Source organism: Eucalyptus grandis, chromosome 6, assembly GCF_016545825.1.
Source record: "Eucalyptus grandis isolate ANBG69807.140 chromosome 6, ASM1654582v1, whole genome shotgun sequence".
NCBI lineage: Eukaryota > Viridiplantae > Streptophyta > Magnoliopsida > Myrtales > Myrtaceae > Eucalyptus > Eucalyptus grandis.
This window is the reverse complement of record NC_052617.1, coordinates 16,809,115-16,831,912: the sequence shown is the minus strand read 5'-3', so window position 1 is coordinate 16,831,912 and position 22,798 is coordinate 16,809,115. Positions and strand designations below refer to the sequence as shown.

At 40.4% G+C, this 22,798-nt stretch overlaps 3 protein-coding genes across 3 annotated transcripts; all 3 read right to left on the bottom strand.

Annotated features, from left to right (window-relative positions):
• Positions 1-3,510: 3,510 nt before the first annotated feature.
• On the bottom strand, positions 3,511-4,489 carry LOC104448643 (glutathione S-transferase U25-like). The gene is made up of 2 exons (XM_010062502.3): positions 4,089-4,489; positions 3,511-4,013 (listed from the first exon to the last, which is right to left on the bottom strand). The coding sequence occupies exons 1-2, from the start codon at positions 4,401-4,403 to the stop codon at positions 3,681-3,683; spliced, it is 648 nt and encodes a 215-aa protein (XP_010060804.1). The 5' UTR covers positions 4,404-4,489; the 3' UTR covers positions 3,511-3,680.
• Positions 4,490-10,115: 5,626 nt separating this feature from the next.
• On the bottom strand, positions 10,116-11,059 carry LOC104448642 (glutathione S-transferase U25). Its single transcript, XM_010062501.3, is given in 4 exon segments — positions 10,116-10,526; positions 10,610-10,694; positions 10,696-10,732; positions 10,735-11,059. Coding segments are annotated over 4 exon segments (642 nt in total). The 5' UTR covers positions 10,922-11,059; the 3' UTR covers positions 10,116-10,193.
• Positions 11,060-14,841: 3,782 nt separating this feature from the next.
• LOC104448641 (ubiquitin carboxyl-terminal hydrolase 25) lies at positions 14,842-21,906 on the bottom strand. The gene is made up of 8 exons (XM_010062500.3): positions 21,250-21,906; positions 20,575-21,052; positions 20,422-20,497; positions 20,236-20,328; positions 18,687-18,773; positions 17,738-18,603; positions 17,196-17,327; positions 14,842-15,706 (listed from the first exon to the last, which is right to left on the bottom strand). The coding sequence occupies exons 1-8, from the start codon at positions 21,473-21,475 to the stop codon at positions 15,595-15,597; spliced, it is 2,070 nt and encodes a 689-aa protein (XP_010060802.2). The 5' UTR covers positions 21,476-21,906; the 3' UTR covers positions 14,842-15,594.
• Positions 21,907-22,798: the final 892 nt, after the last annotated feature.

Here is a 22,798-nt window from a genome sequence, read left to right as displayed (position 1 = left end):
TTTTTTTATGGGAAAGGCCCAAGTGAACTATGAATATTCATCAATAAATAACACAAAATATATGAAACCAGAATTAGATAAAATTGGACTTGTCCATACGTTAAAATGAATTACAACTAAAGGAAAAGATGCACAATGACTAAAAGACTCAAAAGGCAATCAATGAGAATTGTCTACAAGACATGACTCACAAGATATCAACTTAAAACTAGAATTGCAAACGCAACTCAAAAACTTGTTTTTTTGGATAGCCAAGACGAGCATGCCAGCAAGTGAGTGAAGTAGAGGAAGCCATGATAGGATGCAAGTGAGATGACACCATTGAGTTGGGAATCGAATAAAGACCATGAGAAGAATCAGCTTGAAGGAGAAACTTTCCCAGTTCGTTTGTCCTTCAAAAAAAGAATGAACCATTAAAATCAATAGCACAAGAATTTTTACGACAGAGTTGAGCAACTAAGAGGAGATTGCAAGCAAGATTAGGAACATGATAGAGAGGAGATAATAGTAAAGATTGAGAGCCGGTATGTAAAAAGGCTTTTTCGACTTGCTTAACAAGCAATAAATGACCATCACCAATCGAGACTTTAATCAAATCATAAAAAGGTCTAGGATTAAGGGTGTTACCAATATCACTAGTCATCTACATCAACTCTCCACTATCAAGATACCAATTTGAATCAGAGGTCTTTCCAACTAATAAAGCTGAGAAGGAGTTCGACAAATTAGTAGTGGTAGAAGCATGATTGAATCATTGGCGACATTGTAGCACAATATGCCCAGCTCCATTATAGATTTGATAAGTAAGATGAGGCCTAGATCCGAGAATACCTCCCTATGTGAATGGAGGAACATAGGGTTTCGAATCACCACAAGACCAACTAGAGGAGGTGGAGGAGGCATAGGGGGCCGATAATGTTTGCGAACAAAACTGAGTATGGGAAGGTTGCCAACTCGATTGATTACACGAGAATCGTCCACCTTGTCCTCGACCAAATCTGCAGTCTCTAGAATTAGGTCCACCTTGAGATCCTCGAAACGATGGACTAGGCGACGTGGCATGACCAATCAAAGCAAGATGAATATTAGATGAAGATGCATTCAATTTTTGGAGAAATTGTTCTTCTTGAATGAGGAGGCATGACCGCAGATCGCCAAAGGAGAGAATTGTCGAGCCATTTGTGACTCTGGTGGCAAAGGGATCGTACTCAGACAAGAGCCCATTAAGGGTTTGAATCACTAGGTCTTTATCAAAGATGGAGCAATTGATTGCGGTGAGAGAGTTCGCAATTGACTTCATATGCTAGAGATAATCAGACATTGATCGATTGGGTTTCTTCTTAGCATTCTGAAAATCAAGTTTTGCACCAATTTCCTTGGCTGCACAGCGATCAGTAAAATGTTATCCTAGAGCCAGCCAAATCTATCAAGATGTTCGAAGATTGTGAACTTCACGGAAATTCTCAACCACGGGGTTAAATTGATCAAATTGCAAACTCATTGAAATCTATTTACCTGAGTGGAGTAAGAGGTATTGACAACTGCAGTGCAGTTCTTATCATTAAAAAGTGTCGGCAGACATAAAAAAGAACCATGCGCATAGGCCAGTAGATAGTTGCAAATTAAATTAGATTCAAACTAAGATTTCCACAAAAGATAATTGTTTGCATCAAGTTTGATGGAGACGAGACTTATGATATCGGAAGAACAAGAGACAACAAGGATAATTGCATAGCCATAATTGGAGCTGCAGCAACAGAGAACGAAGTAGCAGAGAAGAGGGAAGAAGAGGAGAAATTGGGAGCAATTTTATAGAGAAGCGATGGGAAATTGAGACCAACATAATTAGAAGATGACGAGTAAAGGGATGGTAGAGATGAACAAAAATTTTGAGATGTTTTGGACATTTTTGAAGTAGTAATTGGAGCAAACGAAGTATTGATTTGGGGTAGAGATGTTGAAGAATTTGATGCGTTTTCTTACTCTAACACCATGTGAGATTTTGTGAGGTCACTGTCAACTATTCTAAAAACTTATACTATTAAATGAATGCATGGTTTACTTTTTAAATATTCTAACACTCCCCCTCACGCTTAGTCTCGGATTTTTGCCTAATACTAGACATGAAAAATTAATTAGAGAGGCAAATGGGGTCTAGAAAGATTCGAAATCAGGACCTCCAACTCTAATACCATGTTGATGTTTAGAGTTAGAGGGAAAATAACGAGAAAATGTCTACGGTGGCTCAACCCCATTTCGGGTTGAAAGATGCATATTTATAGTGGTTAATTACAAAAAGGATACCGATAGAAATATAATTATAGAAATAACCTATTATACATATAAAATACACATTAATATTCATAACATTGTTATTTCATTACCCGTTTATCCTTTTAAAGAAGTCGGCTTGGTGACTGAAAGTACATGGATTGTCGTTAAATCAAGATTGAAATTTATGATGATAAAGGTCGTGTTTAAGTGATTTAAAGAAGGAATTCATTGAAAGCCTGAAACTGAATAGAAAACGAGCTCAGAGACGAGCCTTTCTTCGGGGCCAAGAAGTCTGGTTTCTTGGACAAATTGTTCATCGGCTTCGACTGCTGGTTATACTCTTACGAGATGTTTGCGAACTTCGGCATCGAAGTGGAGTGTCCCAAGCTCCTTGCGTGGGGCAATAAGGTGCATGGAGAAGGAGAGTCTGTCCAAATCTCTTCCCGACCCTCGGAAGGCGTACGGCGTGGTCTTGGAGCTGAAGGAAGCGATGGGTATAGAGTAGAGGACTGTGCTTCTGCTTTCGCTAGACCTGTTTAATTCTCTTCGTCCTGGAGTACTAGGAGAATACTACGTTGCCCTGAAGTAAGGCATGACAGCGCATGTCCTGCTGAGGTAGTAATTATAGTGGAAGGGAAGGTTCAGGTCAAGGTTCTTGTGTTTCTCAAGCTTCTCTCTATCCCGAGGCCTCCGAGTTTATAATCATGTATGCTCTCGGAGTTTGTCTTCAACTCGATCGTTATAGTAAGTTTTGACTCTGCGTAATTAGGCAGTCGTAATTAGATGGCCGAGATGCAAAGCGCCCATCGACGAGTGTTTCGGCGACGACCGTCGAAGAAGAAAGAGGTCCTTCGAGTTTCAATGCGAATTCCTGGTTATCTTAATCATCATCATCATGACCTCCTCCAGTGTTCGCTTTACTTTAACTTTCCTCATAGACGTTCATTGTATGTGTCTTAAATGTGGAGTGTGTCTGTGCACGCACAGGCAAGAGAGAAATAAGTAAAGCATGGCATATTTTTAGCAATTCATGGGGAGGCGGCTTAGTAAAGTTGAGTGAAATTCATCCGTCGAGTGAACGCTCGACATGTGATAAATAGATTTTTTTGTCTTTTAGAATATTTGCTTTTAAAGAGGAGACATTCTCTTGCGAGACTACAGGTAGTTGATGATGGAATTGATTGATCTCCATCGCTCGCTTGACATACACGGCGTGAATAACACAAAACATAGTAGTAAACCAGAATTCATGCAATAGTGTATATAGTTATTTAGCTGATCCAGAACCACAGTAAAGTACTGAAGGGAAATCATAGAAGTACAAAAGAGTTCAGCCTCATCCATAGAAGAGGGGTTATTGAACGAAAGAGTGATGAAATGGGCAATGATCAGCTCAAGAGAGTTATTTATTTGGCCTGAAGCTTCTTGTGGAGCTCCAAGAGGAAGTCACGGAGCTTGTGCTGGTCGGGCAACGACTTGGCCACGCTCTCCCTCTGCATGCACCGCTTGGCCCATGCCCCCAGCTTGGGGCACTCCTTCACGATGCTAAAGTCCAACGCATAGAACCAGCTATAGAAGGGTATCAGCGACACATCCACGTACCCGAACGTCTCCCCGCCAAAGTAGGCCTTGTCCCCGAGCTCTCCCTCCAACACCTTCAGGAACTCGATGAACTCCTTCTTCCCCGCCTCCTGGGCCTCCCCTGTCGACAGCCACATCGTTCGCATCGCCGGATATAGCTGCACGGTCATTTCGTGTCATGATGTTAAGCGCGGTTAGGAAATGTTGGAAAGATTAAAGAGTTGTTGTCTCACCTTCTTGTCCACGTAATCGGCCCAGAACCCGGCCCGGGCACGCTCGTAAGGATCCGAAGGCAAGAGAGGAGACTCGCGAACCCAGCTCTCGTCGATGTACTGGACGATGAGGAGGGACTCGCAAACGGGCTTGCCATTGTGGACGAGGATAGGTATCTTCTTGTGGACCGGGTTCATCTTCAAGAGGAGGGGGCTCTTGTTGCTCAGATCCTCCTCCCTCATATCGAACTCCACGCCTTTCTCTCTCAGGGCAATCCTGACCCTCATCCCGAACAGGCTCGGCCAAAAGTCCAACAAAATCACTTCCTCCCCCATTGGAATTGTCACTACAAGCTGAAGCTTTTGGTAATTTGAACTGAAATGAAGAATGCTTTCCGGTGGTGTGATCGGGCTAAACGCAGGGTGCCACTTATATAGAGGGAAAGGGAGACTTTTATACTTTCCGCGGTGGGTGAAGAGGCTGCCCGATATTGTCATCGCTCGCGTCACTGAAGAGGCTGCTGGATATTTTCATCGCTCGCGTCACTGTCAGATCCAACTCTAGTCTCCATGCCCGAGCCGATTAGGTCATGGCTTAGGTGTCGCATGCACGAGAAATATAATTAGTTCTACTGGTGGTCGCTTCCTTCTTTCCGGCGCTTCCGGTTCCTCTGACCCTCATTTTCCATCTCTCATTGTTATGTACTTGGACACAATCAGCTCGTAAAGTGCCATAATGAATCATTTATAACAAAAAGATAATGATATGAAAAATTGTTTAAAAAATCCTAAACTACAATTCAGTCTTAAATCTATTGTACAGTACTCAATTCAATCATAAACCTTTCAATTGTCCCATTTTTGTCTTAAAATTTTTAACTAGGGATGTTCTGATAAATTCTATTAGTATGCTCTGCAATTGCCACAATGTGGAACCTATGCATCAAAATTCTACTACGCTAAAATTTTCTATGATACAAATCAAAAAATTAAGAGGAATTTGGTGGTTAATAAGTAGTTCCTATTATGAGGCTGTGGAAGGACCGTATGTGTAGGATAGCATACTTGCCACAAATTCTGTTTTCGTTTTCCCAAGCTCGTATCATAAGCCAATATTCTACCAGATAATTTTGACCAAAAATCATTGGATTTATGATTCAATCAAATACCGACCATCCTACGTGATGCAGGTAGCGCTAACATGAATAATATTTTTAAAAAATTTCTAAGTTTGTTTATTAGTTTTATTTGTTATACTATATGTGTTGTCTTTTCCTTTTTTCCTTCATTGTGTCAACGGTGCCGTTTGGCCACTAGCCAAGGGCCAACGAACCCTACTTGCACCTAGGCGGGGATGGCAGAACCCTTGTCAGCCATGGGCGAAGGACACAACCCTCGCGATGCTTAGGGAGGGCATTGCGGCCCTCGCCAGCCCTCGTTGTGGGCACCACACCCTCATCTCAATAGATCTGGCATAGGCTCCCAAGCCCTTCCTATAGTCGGCAAGGGCTTCACAACCCATGCGCAAGAAACGACAGGGGTCATCGACCCTCAACAAGGGCCGATGGCCCCACCAACACGCTAAAGAAAAAGAAAATAATCAATAATAATTATAAAAAGTCAGGAAATTTTTTAAAACATCATTCATTTTAGCACCAACTACATCACGTAAGACGAGTAATAGTGACTAAATTGCTACATTGACTATTTCCGATCAAAATTAGTCGGAAGTACAAGATCTAAGACTAACTTGGCAAGATGTTGAAAAATTTACAACTAAAATGGCACAATTAAAAAGTTTAGGACTAAATTGACCGCAATATAATAATTTAGGATTTTTTGAATAATTTTTCTTATTATAAATTTAGGTCAATACTGAGTGTACTCGAGCGAAGTATTAGCAAATTCATATACATGACAACTTCTGAATAAGATTTGTAGATAATATTGGTCATTCTATGGGTGGAATTTTACTGAATGTACATGCCGTGACCGATTAAAGTTTGTAGATAATATTTTTCTTTTTCTTTTTCTTTTTCTTTTTTTTTGGGGGAGGAGGAAGGGGGGAATTACCACATGTTCATGTGGAAAAGGATTAAAAGAATCAATGAATTAAGACGTAGAAGCCGTCGAAAATAATTAAAAGTTGTGCGGGACCCACAGTCCTTGCGAATCAAGGATCGTCTAATCCGGTTGGTTATTTCCCTTCGGGATGTTTTCTTAGTCCTGCTTTGGACTTTCAACTTTCATGCCACTTCCAGATCCTTCCGGAAGAGAAACGCTTCATCACTTCATCCAATGAAATGCGACGTCTCTTCATAACAACCACTGTTCTTGCATTGGTTCTAGCCGAGTGTAAAAAAAAAACGAAGAAAAAAACATTGTTCCTGCATTGGAATTGACTTGACTTTTTTTTTATTTTTTTGGCATCGGAAAGTTGTCGATTTCTTTATAGCTGACATTATTTTTTCCAAATTTATGGACAAAATATAAGTCTCAGAAACACATTATCATCCCCTGGACACAATCATGAACACGACATGGTAGTCTGAAACTCTATCCCCATAAAGATAACTCTTTTGACCCTCTTTAACATTCATATGTCGATTTTCGTGACAAATTTCCCTTGATATAATTAGCAGCAAGCAGTAATTTGGATTAATATTTCAAGAAAATTACCTACACACAAGAAACAGAAGCTCTTTGAGAGAATGAGCACTCCGTTAGGTAGTTAGGGTCTTTGCCTTTTCGAAAGGAAGTATAGAAAGGGACACAGAAGACCCTTCTTGCGAACCACGGAAGCGCCAAGCATCCAGAGGAGCAAAGCTCATTTTCCTTTCAACTTGGAGTCCGTATCACGGTGAAGGTAAGGTAACGCTGTGATTCTTGCTAAAAAAAAGACCAAGAAGCAAGTGAATGGGGCCGGTGCGTGGCGGAGGGAAGGGGTCATCAAGCCATTTCTCACCTCAATCCCGAAATCAAAATATTAGTTCCAATAAAACAAGTTCTCCTACTAAACTATTATCATCAATAATAAACATTTAGCAGAAATGCAAAAAAAAAAAAAAAAAAGTTCGATTTTCAGTCGAAGTCTTTCCAATAGAATAGAAGAAGTCCATTGCGAACTGAAAAATTCTTCATCCTTTGGATTTTGAAAAAAAAAAAAAATTCCTATGTTGCTTGAGGAAGGCAACAATCACATGCTCACTTATTCTTTTCTTCTCCATTAGCATCTTCTTCATCGGCTTATGTCTCTGCATATGGGGATGTTGTTCTATATCTTGATTGTATTCTAGACTCATAGGACTATGTTTCAAAGCTAGCCTATATACCTTACCCTTGAGGAGCAATCAAAGGATGCTCTAATTCCTTTAGTTTAGGGCCCTTTCTGTAGCAATTGGACAGACACGCTCAACTATGGCATAATTAGTGAGAGAGCTAGTACGAGCATCTAGAGAAGGGTGAATAGGTACATAAACAACTTTTGCAGAATATAGTATAAAACTTTACTTTTAACCTGAATCTAGTTGATTTAGAAAATTAGACTTTAATAATTAAATAGAGTTGCGAGCAAAATAACAGAGTTCAGGGAAGAGAATAAGAACACAAGGTTTATAGTGGTTCGGCTTAATCCAAGCCTACACCCACTCTCCCACACTGACAGCCCACCAGCTGGATTTCACTATGAATCAAAAAAGTCGTTACAGTATCACGTCTTTGATTCCACAGTGTAGAGACTCTGCTACATTCCTCAAGGTCTCACAAGTATCTAAACTCTCTTTTGAGTACAAATTTACGCTCAACAATTGAATCAGCAAAGAACAAGAAGTTTCAGACTTTGCTTCCTTATATACTCCTCCATGCCTTCATAACCGTTGGCACCTTCCAAAGGAGTTCTTCCAATCTACCAATTGGATAAAATCAATTAGGAAAATCTCGAGTTACTTAAAAAATGTGATGATAGCCCACTAATCTTGCTCGCCCATACAATCAAGATCTAGGTTTCCATAAGTAAAACCTTCCAAGTATGCTTCGCCATTCAACTGATCCAAATTACCCGAATTATTTTCAAAACGAATAATAGATCATGAGATGCTATCTTCAGCTGTGAGATTTTCTTTAGCCACTCGAATCAAATCCTTAAAGAAATACTCGATTCTAAATAATTCTTCTTCGACGGTCTAGAAACTGTCAATGAGGGAAGATTTTAAATCTTAAGTCTACGCGATCAGCGGTTTTCGACTTTTGATGAAAGAGTCTGCAAGTCTTCAGACTAGACTGATAGAAACGTTTTGTCAACTTCAAAACAAATAAGAAAGTTTTCTCTAACAATTAGTTCAAATTCTTTCTGAAGCGAATGCTTTGGAACATTCCATTCTTATAGCAGCCACCGCTTCGGATCTTCTTCTACCCTTTTGACCTAGTCGATGAATAATAAGTCTGTTTCTTAACATTTCTTTGACAGAATTGAGATCTCCAGCTCCACCAGAGCATTTAAAAGTAGTGCTCAGGAGTAAAGCCTGATCAAAGCAGGCAAAATTTCCTTGCTCTTATGTCACACCCACACCTCAACACTCTTTGTATACTTCCTTTTCCTACTCATCATTGGAAAATCTCATCATTGGAAAATTTTATGTGAAAAGGCTAGCTTTTCTTTCTCAGGACAGTAAAGATAGAATCAATTTGAATCAGGAGAAGATCTCTGTGGAGCGAGCAAAGAAAGAAGGCACCAGCGCCGCTCCCCCTTCTCCTTGAGGTGGGTCTTCTTCTTTCTCCATCTAAGGAGAAAGGGGCATTCTCAACTATATACCTTACCCATTTCGTTACCCATTTATCCTATTGAAGAAGTCGGCTTGGTGACTGAAAGTATATGGATTGTCGTTACATCAAGATTGAAATTCATGATGATAAAGGTCGTGTTTAAGTGATTTAAAGAACGAATTCATTGAAAGCCTGAAACTGAATAGAAAACGAGCTCGGAGATGAGCCTTTCTTCGGGGCCAAGAAGTTTGGTTTCTTGGAGAAATTGTTCATCGGCTTCTGCTGCTGGTTATACTCTTACGAGATGTTTGCGAGCTTCGGCATCGAAGCGGAGTGTCCCAAGTTCGTTGCGTGGGGCAATAGGTGCATGGAGAAGGAGAGTCTGTCCAAATCTCTTCCTGACCCTCGGAAGGTGTACGGCGTGGTCTTGGAGCTGAAGGAGCGATGGCATAGAGTAGAGGACTGTGCTTCTGCTTTCGCTAGACCCTGTTTACTTCTCTTCGTCCTGGAGTACTAGGAGAATACTACGTTGCCCTAAAGTAAGGCATGCTAGCTCTTGTCCTGCTGAGGTAGTAATTATAGTGGAAGGGAAGGTTCATGTCAAGGTTCTTGTGTTTCTCAAGCTTATCTGGATCCCGAGGCCTCCGAGTTTATAATCATGTATGCTCTCGGAGTTTGTCTTCAACTCGATCGTTACAGTAAATTTTGACTCTGCGTTACTGGGCAGTCGTCATTAGATGGCCGAGATACAAAGCGCCCATTGACGAGTGTTTCGGCGACGACCGTCAAAGAAGAAAGAGATCCTTCAAGTTTCAATGCGAATTCCCCGTCTTCTTAATCATCATCATCATCATGACCTCCTCCAGTGTTCGCTTTACTTTAACTTTCCTCATAGACGTTCATTTTATGTGTCTTAAATATGTGGAGTGTGTCTGTGCACGCACACGCAAGAGAGAAATAAGTAAAGCATGGCATATTTTTAGCAATCCATGGAGAGGCGGCTTAGTAAAGTTGAGTGAAATTCATTTGTCGAGTGAACACTTGACATGTGATAAATAGATTTTTTTGTCTTTTAGAATATTTGCTGTTAAAGAGGAGACATTCTCTTGCGAGACTACAGGTAGTTGATGATGGAATTGATTGATCTCCATCGCTCGCTTGACATACACGGCGTGAATAACACAAAACATAGTAGTAAACCAGAATTCATGCGATAGTGTATTTAGTTATTTAGCTGATCCAGAACCACAGTAAAGTACTGAAGGAAATCATAGAAGTACAAAAAGAGTTCAGCCTCATCCATAGAAGAGGGGTTATTGAACGAAAGAGTGATGAAATTGGCAATGATCAGCTCAAGAGAGTTATTTATTTGGCCTGAAGCTTCTTGTGGAGCTCCATGAGGAAGTCACGGAGCTTGTGCTGGTCGGGCAACGACTTGGCCACGCTCTCCCTCTGCATGCACCGCTTGGCCCATGCCCCCAGCTTGGGGCACTCCTTCACGATGCTAAAGTCCAACGCATAGAACCAGCTATAGAACGGTATCAGCGACACATCCACGTACCCGAACGTCTCCCCGCCAAAGTAGGCCTTGTCCCCGAGCTCTCCCTCCAACACCTTCAGGAACTCGATGAACTCCTTCTTCCCCGCCTCCTGGGCCTCCCCTGTCGACAGCCACATCATTCGCATCGCCGGATATAGCTGCACGGTCATTTCGTGTCATGATGTTAAGCGCGGTTAAGAGATAGGGAAATGTTGGAAAGATTAAAGAGTTGTTGTCTCACCTTCTTGTCCACGTAATCGACCCAGAACCCGGCCCGGGCACGCTCGTAAGGATCCGAAGGCAAGAGAGGAGACTCGCGAACCCAGCTCGTCGACGTACTGGACGATGAGGAGGGACTCGCAAACGGCTTGCCATTGTGGACGAGGATAGGTATCTTCTTGTGGACCGGGTTCATCTTCAAGAGGAGAGGGCTCTTGTTGCTCAGATCCTCCTCCCTCATATCGAACTCCACGCCTTTCTCTCTCAGGGCAATCCTGACCCTCATCCCGAACAGGCTCGGCCAAGAGTCCAACAAAATCACTTCCTCCGCCATTGGAATTGTCACTACAAGCTGAAGCTTTTGGTAATTTGAACTGAAATGAAGAATGCTTTCCCGTGGTGTGATCGGGCTAAACGCAGGGTGCCACTTGTATAGAGGGAAAGGGAGAACTTGATACTTGGCGCGGTGCGTGAAGAGGCTGCCCGATATTGTCATCGCTTGCGTCACTCTCGGGACTTTCATACTTTGCGAGGTGGGCTCAGAGGCTGCCCGATATTTTCATCGCTCGCGTCACTCTCAGGGCTTTCATGCTTTGTGCGGCCGGCTCAGAGGCTGCCCGATATTTTCATCACTCGCGTCACTCTCAGGTCCAACTCTAGTCTCTATGTCCGAGCCAATTAGGTCATGGCTTAGGTATCACATGTAAGAGTTTTTTTAATGGGAGCTACATTAGTTAATATTGTAATTTATCATTTTATGGGATTGGTTGGTCTAAAGTAAGATGGAAAGTTTCTTAATTAATCTAATATGAGACTGGTTAGTGTGGGCCGAATTAAACTTGATTTTGTAATTTAACGTGGTTGAAAACTCTATAAATAGTCTTTCCTCCTCTAAACCCTAATTTCTCACAAGATCTCATAAAATGAGCATTTACCCAAGCGCAAAAGGATAAGGAGAGCCGTCTTATTGAGCCAGTGATACTTAAAACAATAGAGAAGAAGGACTGTGTGTGGATCATTATTTTCCTCTTTCGCATCAAGAACGATAGATTTCAAAACAATTGTGTTAATATTTTACTCGATTATCGTGTTCTTGTTCTAGCTAAGAAGATCATGGGATTTCACGTTTTGCGTCTTCCATCGCATGCACAAGAAATATAATAATAATAATAATAATAATAATAATAATAATAATAATAATAATAATTATTATTATTATTATTATTATTATTATTATTATTATTATTATTATTATTATTATTATTATTATTATTATTATTATTATTATTATTATTATTATTATTATTATTATTATTATTATTATTATTATTATTATTATTATTATTATTATTATTATTATTATTAGTTCTGTTGGTGGTCGCTTCCTCCTTTCCAATGCTTCTGGGTCCTCTGACCTTCTTCATTTTCCAACGACGGCGCTGCAAGCAACTAGAGGTACAAGGCTAGCCTACAGTTGCTTGCAGCGCCATAAGGCATGCTAGACCTTGTAGTGGGCCTTTCACCCACTTTCACTTACTTCAGACATGCATGACTACTATATCAGCCTACCCAATGATAGTCAATGCAAGTTCACCTTGATGTGGAGTCTACCTTTTTCACTGTGAGATCTCAAAATTCTTTATTTATTTTTCTCTTCCCGATAGAGAGGGAATATGGAGGACAGCATGGGATCTCCCACCCCAGGGCAGATTTCCCATGTGTTTCCTCCTTGAGCCTTTTAAAAACTTACCAATCCTAAAAAATATAAAGTGGTGGTTCGATAGACTCAGCCCATTGGGTCATGATGGGCCCGAGTGACACCGGCCCATTATCCTCCCACTATTGGGAGTGGGAGGTTTTTGCTGCTCTGTGAAGCTAGCCTCACGCGGACCCCTCTACTCTAGGACCTGCAAGGCCCAAGCCTTCGCTCAGACTGCATGGATCAACTCTTGGCTTGGAATGGGTGGGCCAAAATTTTGTCACAACAAGCTCGGCCCGCAAGATCTCAACCCATGTTCCACCACATTATTACCCCCACTTGGGTCACAAGCCAGCACAATTGAGCTCGGCTATCTCTCGTTGTTATGTACTTGGACACAATCAACTCTTAAAGTACCATAATGAATCATTTATAACAAAAAAATAATGATCTGAAAATTTGTTTAAAAAATTCTAAATTATTATACGGCGATCAATTCAATCTTAAACTTGTTAATCAGGTCAATTTAGTCTAAAACCTATTGTACAGTACTCAATTCAATCATAAACATTTCAATTGTCCCATTTTAGTCTTAAAAATTTTAACTAATGATTCTTTAAAACTAGGAATGTTGTTCTAATTAATTTTAGTAGTATGATCTGCACTTGCCATAATGTGAATCATATGCATCAAAATTCTGCTACCCTAAAATTCTTTATGATATGAATCAAAAAATGAAGAGGAATTTGGTGGTTAATAGATAGTTCTATTCTGAGGTCATAGAAGAACCGTATGTGTAGGATAGCATACTTGTCATAAATTCTATTTTCGTTTTCCCTATCTCGTATCATAAGCCAATTTTCTACCAATTAATTTTGACCAAAAATTATTGGATTTATGATTCAATCACTACTGACCATCCTACGTGATGCAGGTAGTGCTAACATGAATAATATTTTTTTAAATTTTCTAATTTTTTTTATTAGTTTTATTTTTTTATACTATCTGTGTTTTCTTTTCCTTTTTTTCCTTCATTGTGTCAACGGTGCCGTTGGCCACTAGCCAAGGGCCGGTGAACCCTACTTGCCCCTAGGCGAGGGCTGCAAAACCCTTGTCAGCCATGAGTGGGGGACATAGACCTCACAATGCTTAGGGAGGGCATTGGCGGCCCTTGCCTGCCCTTGTTGTAGCCACCACACCCTCACCTCAACAGATTTGGCATAGGCTCCCAAGCCCTCCCTATAGTCGATGAGGGCTTCACAACCCATGCGCAAGGAACGACAGGGGTCATCGACCCTCACCAAGGGCCAATGACCCCACCAACACGCTGAAGAAAAAGAAAATAATCAATAATAATTATAAAAAGTCAGAAAAAAATTTAAGACATCATTCATGTCAACACTAACTGCACCACGTAAGACGATCAATATTAACTAAATTGCTACATTGACTATTTCTGATCAAAATTAGTCGAAGAACAAGATCTAAGACTAACTTGGCAAGATGTTGAAAAATTTACAACTAAAATGGCACAATTAAACAGTTCATAACTAAATTGACCGTAATATAATAATTTAGGATTTTTGAATAATTTTTCCTATTATAAATTTAGGTCAATACTGAGTGTACTGGAGCGAAGTATTAGCAAATTCATATAAATGACAACTTCTGAATAAGATTAAAGTTTTCCTTCCTATCTTTTTCTTTTTCTTTTTTTTTTTTTTTTTTGGGGGGAAGAGGAAGGGGGAATTACCACATGTTCATATGGAAAATGATTAAAAGAATGAATGAATTAAGACGTAGAAGCCGTCGAAAAAAATTAAAAAGTGGTGCGGGACCCACGGTCCTTGCCAATCAAGGATCGTCTAATCCGGTTGGTTATTTTCCTTCGGGATGTTTTCTTAGTCCCGCTTTGAACTTTCAGCTTTCATGCCAGTTCCAGATCCTTCCGGAAGAGAAACGCTTCATCACCTCATCCAATGTAATGCGACGTCTCTTCATAACAACCACTGTTCTTGCATTGGTTCTAGCCGAGTGAAAAAAAAAAAAAAAAAACATTGTTCCTGCATTGGAATTGACTTGACTTTTTTTTTTTGGCATCAGAGAGTTGTTGATTTCTTAATAGCTGACAATTTTTTTTACAAATTTATGGACAAAATAAAAGTCTTAGAAACACATTATCATCCCATGGACACAATCATGAACACGACACGGTAGTCTGAAACTCTATCCCCATATAGATAACTCTTTTGACCCTCTTTAACATCCATATGTCGATTTTCGTGACAAATTTCCCTTGATATAATCAGCAGCAAGCAGTAATTTGGCTGCATACAAGAAACAGTATCCCCAAAACTCTACTGGAAAAAAGAAAACTGTAGTACCTTGCAAGCGTGACCATTTGCTTGTCCATCTAATGGTATTACGGGTAGATGCCTCCAAATCGCTTGGTACTTGGTAGTGCATTGAGAAACATTTTCACAATGCCAGGGTAAATCTTGTTATCCAACCGACATATAGCAGTTACAGAGCACCTATTTCACAAAATCGAAATCTAGAGATGAAGATAAAGCAGCTTTAATAACTAATCACAGGGTTTTGCCAGCAATAGTCATCCATCCCAAACAATAATACTGGTACAACGCTTGCAGATGCACCTCCGGAACACCAAGAACCTCAAATGCAGCATCTTAGTATTACTGTACTGTAACAAAAAGAAACTACTTCCACAGGAGGAGAGATCGACCAAAAATTTACTCCGAATGGGAAGGTCAGCAGAACAATAACCTCAAGGTAGGGGCCGGCCACATTTTAATGGAAAAATTGTTAAGCATCCACAAAATGAGGACTGTTTACGATCAAAAAGCCTATTGTACAGGGTGAATAGAATTGCAACTCCTCTCTCACTAGCATCATATGTATCCAGAAAGCAAAATTTGGTCCAATCCGACTCAGCTTCGATTTTCCATTAATCGTTCCTTCACCAACAAGAAGAACAGATGTCACCATACGCAGGTATCAACTGAATGGGACTTTATCTGGTTGCCTGCACTAGCTATCAAAAAATGGTCTAGTATAGCAACACGCCTTAGTTATAACCATTGGCATCCACATGAATGGGAACCCATTACCATCCGGTCCATAGATGGAGGCCCACTGGCAGAAAACTGTGAGGCCATTGCTTCCCATGAACATAACAGTACCAACTACACCAATCGTCTCAAATCTTAACAGCCCTCAGTTTGTGCATAATCCTGTGGATGTAAAACTGCCTCCTCATGTCATATACCGCATGGATCAAGGCATGGTTAGGATCCTTTTTCCTCACTAAATGATCGGAGACGTCCAATTAGTTTCTCTTTCAATGATTCTGGAATTTGTGAGATAAAGGTTGATTTGGCATCCGCAATCAACAGCTTCCTGTGTTACAATAATCTATGTTAAAAAGTTCAACAAAAAGAATTAAAAATATTAGGTGAAAGGAGATTGTACACATATGATACCCAGTACAACCATATAAACAAGCGAAGTAGAATGCTTTAATACCCCTTTCACATGCAAACTGAAATAGCACATGATATTGACAAATGAGGAATTAAAAAACAGAAATCCACAAGTAAAACGAATAATTAAATGGGGATAAACAATATTAGAAAGTCCAACTCAAATAAACCATTAGGTGGCAGACTACAAGCATAAGGCACACAAAAAAAATACCCTGTAAAGGAGCAATGTGGAGAACTTTAACAATCAAAAACAGATTTTTATTATAGTTAAAAGAAATATTACTAAATGGCACTAAGGGGGTGCAAACCCATATACCAAAATCTAATGACTCAGTATTGTTTTTCAAATCAAAATTCATTAAGATGAACCACGAAGTGATCCAGTCAACAAGTTAGCAAGTCAACATGTGTCATAGTATTTCCATCATCATTAAATTTTGGTGATGGATTAGGATTCTTCTTCTAGTAGAATTAGTAGTTTTATCAATTAGGTACATTAGGAATTACACAACTCCTGTCTTTAAGTAAGATATTGTGTTTCCCTATTTAGATGTTTCCTCTATATAAATCATGTTTCTTGTTTAAAGATCGCCTATTTCTTTTAGTAGTACACTATACTAGGAAGAGTCTATAAGTATCATTGTAATTCTATTCTCTACAGAGTTTTGGCTTATTGAATTTAGCAAGTCTTTTATTTTCAAATTGTGTGATTCATTTCTCCTGCTAAGTGTGATGCATTAGGAACCCTTCTTGTGATGCCTAAAGAAAATTAATTGTTTTGAGTTATCTATCCTTATATTTCTCCTCAAGTTTTCAATCAAATTGGGCTCACTACTAAGGGACCTGTCATCCTACATCATTAAGTTAGAATGTGAGTGTCGCATAATGCAGATTTGAGTTTTCTCATGTCATTTGGGAATAAAATTCCATTTACATCAAAATTGCGTTCTGGGCTCACAGAAATTCAGCATGATAATTACGCTTTTTGGACAATAAAATCTTCAATCACTCTCTCCAATGGCATGGACAAAATAGTCTCTCTCCATGTGAAAAAGGACACTAACCCTCAGAATCATTCATCAAATGGGAAACATTCACCCAATCAATCTCCATTAGAGCAAAACATAAACTTCAATATCAAAGTTTCAATGACATTGATGACTGTTTAACTGAAACTAGCAAAAAAACTGTGTTGTGACAGGTGAAACTTCAATGTCAGGGAAAAAGAAATTTGCCTTCTATTGGAAGTCTCCCCAACTCAAGAAAAGAAAATGATCACAGAGGTTGATATCCTATTTCCAAAAGATGTACATGAACGCAACTTCAAAGAAGTTCTATACCCACATGCATTCCAGGGAGAAAAGTAAACTGCTCAGGTATGGAAAGAGAGGAAGAGAACTCACCTCAAATGGTCAAAATTTAGTGAATTATCATCTGCTTTGCTCGTGCACATTCTCTTCCCAGTGCGCATGCAAGCGTAGACATCATCCGCCCAGCCACATGATCGCAATACAGAGGAAGCTTCATTCTTGAGTCTGAATATACAAGAAAAATAAATAAAAGATGAGCACAAGCCAAATTTAGGAGCAGACTCTACCACCAAACAGTAGATATTATCTAAACAGAACTAATTTGCAAGACGGTTCAGATAATTTAGTAAATGTAAACAAACATAGATACAAGTTTTGGCCCCAAAACACCAACGGAAAAGCCTATCAACAGAGTTGTGAGAGAAAGCAATGACAATGTGTCAACCTTCAGGAAACATAAAGGAACATCACAAGAAATGCATGAGACCAGATTCACAACAAGCAATAGTGTTTTTTCAACATAAGCATCAGGAGAAAAAAAAAACTGAAATTAGCTAACTTAAACCATCATTAATTATGATTGGACAAAAGTAATCATAAATGACTAAAAATAACTTGAATAGATTCAAACATACATTTCTTTCAGCTCTTTGACTTTGGCCTGAGATTGAGCATCCTGTGCCAGCAATATGCAGGAGTCCTCCTGCAGCTTCCTCTTGGACTTTGTTACATCAGAGGGTTGATCAGAACTACCATTTTGCAGTTCATGTTGGTCAAACCCTCTCCCTTTCCCTAAGATGTGCGTTGTGCCATTTCTCTCATGGAGATGTGATTTAACTGAACAGGGGAAAGCAGTACCAGCAGTACCAGCAGTACCAACAGTACCAACAGTACCATTTCCATTGTGGGAAGAATGAACTTGACTCTTGTCACCATTAGAATCACCGACTTTCAGATTGTTATGATTAGAATGCGCAACTACTTGGGTCCTCCCGTTGGAGGAGTTCTTATTCTCTTTGTCGATATCATTCCTGTTTATTGAAGTTGAAAGATCTTTGTCACACTTGTTAACAGGAACTGGCCCTTTGATATGCCCATTACTTTCCCCCAACTGATTCTTAAGTGCATGCACCTTTCCATTGCTAACTGCAGGAACTCCTTTGGAACCAATATTTTCAGCAATGCTGAACTTCATCCGCGGGCCAGAAGACACTTTATCACCATTGGATGAGGCAGACACATACTTCCATGAAGAATTTTCAGTTAATGGTTTTGATTGTGCCGGTTTTGGTGGAATAGCAGAAGCCCGCTTCTTAGATGCTTTGATGCCATTCAGATCACGAGATTTTACTCCATTGGCAGCAGAAACTGCATTGGCAGATGCTGACCTTTGTTTGGCGCGAGAGAAAAACAGGATATAGACCTTTTCTGATAAGACCTCATCCAAAGTGGCCAGAGAAACCAATGAATCATTACAGCAATACCACCGGCCCACTGAGTCCTGTTTCCATATAGTCAACAGTGAATGATCGAAAATTTACAATAAATAGTCTTAAAAGGACAAAAAGGATACATGAGGCAGACCTTTATATAAGCATAATAGTGTCCTGAGTCTGGTGAGCAGCCTGCATGCACAATAGTACCAAAAAGATTATACTGCGGTGACGTATCCTGCACAAAATCCCAGTCATCACATGTTGATAGGCAAGTGATTGAAGAAGATAAAATGAGCACAAATGAGTAATGACACCAGAGAAGAAAGTAAACGGAGCTATTCCAGAGCACAATTCACAAGTGACAACCAGGAGAAAGTCATGCTGATACTTCTCAAATGAAACCACCACAATGAGGAAGCAGCACCCATGCAAACCTAGAGAATTCATATTTCTCATGAATCAGATGTATTGTTTGGTTCTTTTTCTGAGTAAAGAGAAACTACTACAGAGCACCAAGGGTATGCAAGCCCACATACAGAAAGAACTCGGAACCAAAAAGAGCTCAATTACAGGGGCTGACATTTACAATATCAATCAAAATATTTACATCCACTTGTAAGTCTACAGTATAAAATAAGTGTAAGACTTTTAGCCAATCCACGACACTTACAAAAACAGTTCTCTCCTCTCTTTCAAAGGCTCTCTTGTTCCACTCTTTCCACAATCAACCAAAAAATAGATAGAGACATTGAACATTCTTCTTTTCCTAACATTAGGCAAGGACCTGCCAATCCCATAATTCTTGTCTAATAGATCCTCCTATAAACCAAGTTAGCCCTATGCAAGCATAAGAGGCCGCCCATAAGAACATAATGTTCTTGTCCAAGGGTAATGAAGGAAAAGATGTCTCACAGCATCTACCTCTCCTCTATCACCAAGAAAGCATCTATTGACCAACACTTCCCCACTTTCTTGGAAATTACCTGAGGGGAGAATAAGTTCCCTAATTGCTTCCCCAACAAAAACAGAGACTCTAGTAGGAGGAGCTCATGAATCACATAAATCATTTGATATAGAGACAGCATCAACTCATAAATGCTTTTTTTTTATTTTTTTCCTGAGCAATCCATATGTTGTGTCATATTGGTTTTGTCCATCCAGCCATTGGTCCTCTAACAGATATCTTAACCCCTATCAAGATACATAAGGTAGCATTTTCTCGATCTCGATTGGAGAAACAACTTAACTAGAGAGTACCTCTAAAACTAAATAAGAATATCATTATCTTCCCATATAGTCCTCAAACTCTTTTTAAGTTGATTAAATTAAAATCTCTGGTTACATGGAAGCAAGCAGATTGCCAAAAAATTAATCGCGTCTACCTATAGATCTTCTTTTTTTTTTTTTTGTTAAACATGCTATATATACCTGAAACAATGCCCATGACACAAATATCTATCTGTGCGTGAACTGAGAGGTAAAATGCCACACAATTTCTATTCTTAGAGCTGTAGCCAAGAAAATAATGCATTAGTCAACTTCAATTTCTTTTATGCTATCATTGGATCCCTTGATGCAAGATAGATACTACAGATGACAGAAAAAGATCAAAGAAATAAGAGTACAAAAATTAGATCAGAAAAGAAATTCTGCTAAGCATATCAACAGGAGACCCCGAGAGGGCAATGTCAACATACCTGGCTTTCTTTGCACATGAAGCTCGAGAGCACCAAAATTTCTTCAAACGAAATAGCCTTATCAATCTTCCCACCATATATACCTTCGAACCTCTTTGCAAATCAAATAAGACGACAATAACTGCTTAAGCCACCGAGCAACACAATTAACAACAGTAAACACGCACAGTAAAGCAAACAACATACCTTAAACTGGATTACAAGAACATTAGGTGCTTGAAAGAGCGACATTTGCTTCCTAGCCACAACCAATTTCTTACAACTGAGCAAGCACAAGTATCTGATTTAGAATAAAGAAGCAAAGTTCATCGAGGTAAATTCGAAAGTCGAACCACTTACTTCTCGCACTTGTACTTATTGCTGCCTTCCAAAACTTCTGGCTGGAAAAATTTGTGCAACGCTTCCTTAATCGAACTACTTTGCAAGACATCTAGACTAATATCCATAATATCATCGACCTTGTTGGATTCCACTCCACAAGATAAACACTTGACCTGACTCTGCAGTGCCCCGCCGAAAATCTCCTTAACAACGGAATCGCCACAGTTGGGTGGCTCGGCACCATTGCGTTGCTGCTGCTGCCGCAGCTTCTTGAGGCGGAGGCAGGTGTTGTGGCACGCATCGATCACGTAGCGGAGGAACTCGTGCGCGTCCTCCTGGCGACCCCACCGAAAGTTCTCCGAGTACAGGCGCAAGCAGCTCTGGATCTTCACCGGCGCATCTTGCTGCTGATCCGATCTCAGAGATCGCACTATCCACCTCTCTAGTATACAGAAGGGGCAATCTCGCTTCCGCTCCACATCCGCACCCGAATCGCCTGAAAAACCGAAATCCCCCAAAATCAAAAAAGCTTCTCACGCCCTAGGGCACAAAAAAAAAAAAGAAGACGAAAGAAAACGCCCAAATCCTAACGCCGCCAGCGCCAGAGCCCCGTCGAATTAGCTAAACAAGGGCGCCGACGGCACGAACGGGATGAAGAAATCGAGAAGAGAGGGCGGGAAGGGGGCGGCTTACATAGAGAGGAGTGGAGGTTGCGGAGGCAGAAATTGGCGAGGGGAGGGGTGTAAGTGAGGCACTGGAGGACGCTGTTGATGTAGCAGGAGTTGCCGAGGTTCCTGAGGCCGAGGGGAGGTCCGTTCTTGCGCTTGAGTCCCAGCAGGCTCGGTTGCCAGCCCATCTGCAGCCGGTGGTGGTGGTGGTGGTGGTGTTGGTGGTGGCGGTGGGGCAGCTGCAAGGCCATCAACGACGAAAACGACGACGACTACTACGACGACCGCCTTCTTCTCCTCCGTCCGCCCCCGCCCTCGCACGCGCATTGCACGGCGGCGGCGCCGCCCCGCGCTGGCCACTCGCTCTAATCGCCGATCCCCGCGGCCCCGATCGCGCCGCTCGCATCGCTCCCGGCGGTCCCCGTCCCGCGGCGCCTCGTCCTCCTCCTCGTCGCCGCCGTCTCGTCGACACAAAGCGCGTTCTCAATCTCTCTCGCAGCCTTCGAAGGGAAGGAAGACGGGGGGGAACGGTGCGGTCTTTCCTCCAGGCTTCGAGGGGGTAAATAATCCCACGCGGTCGGGACTAGGATCGCCGTCGCCTTAAATCATAACCGGATTCGCTTCTTCGTTTTTCCATCTTCAATTTTTCGGAGCTTTCCCTTGTAAAAAAAAATTGTAAATAATGCGGGCGCTCGGAATCATAGCTCCAGTATCATCCTCCCTCCATGGAATTTGCAGTAGCAGTACTTCCATATTTAAAATGCAAGCTTCTCTCATCACTCGAGCAATCAATCGGGATCTTACAAATTCCTACTATTTCTTACTCATTAAGGAAATAAGCATTTTTTTATAGGGGGAGATCGAATGTTACATTACCTTAATAGTTCACTCCAAAAAAAAAAAAATATATAAAAAAAATTATATTTAAGTAAATCCTTCGTTAATCATGCAAATTTTAGTGGATTGAGCTCATCCTTTGATTGCCCATTCACGTGCCTCTGATTAATTTATTTCCATATAATTTTACGAAACAAATGAGCTCATTAAATGTTATAGTTATCGTTATATAATTATGAACGGAGATTTTATACATCTTAAAAAATAACTTATAAAAATATATATCTAAATAATTTTTGGTTTTTTCATGCCTTGCATTACAACAATACGGTGGCTTTTGTGTGCGTATATATTACAAAGTGAATTATGGATACCATCGTAGATCATCGAATAATAGGTAAAAGAACATTTTTTTTCTCCATCTCCATATTACATTCTTGACTAAATTATCTTTCCTTGGTGCCCTTTTCCTTATTTTCTATTGTTGCTTTTGTTGGTCTGAGGATCATTCGATTTTCTATAAGGACAATGATTCGGACAGGACCAAACTAGAACATAGATTCACCAACGAGTCAAAGATGGGAAATTCGTTATTATTACTTTTACCGACCTTACCGGGCATGAATATCCAGAGAATTATATAAGACAAAGCTTAAATCATTGCCGGTTTTGTACGGTCCCGACAGGGGCCGTGCTAAATTTATAAGACTACCATAAAAGAGCATAGGGAATTTAAA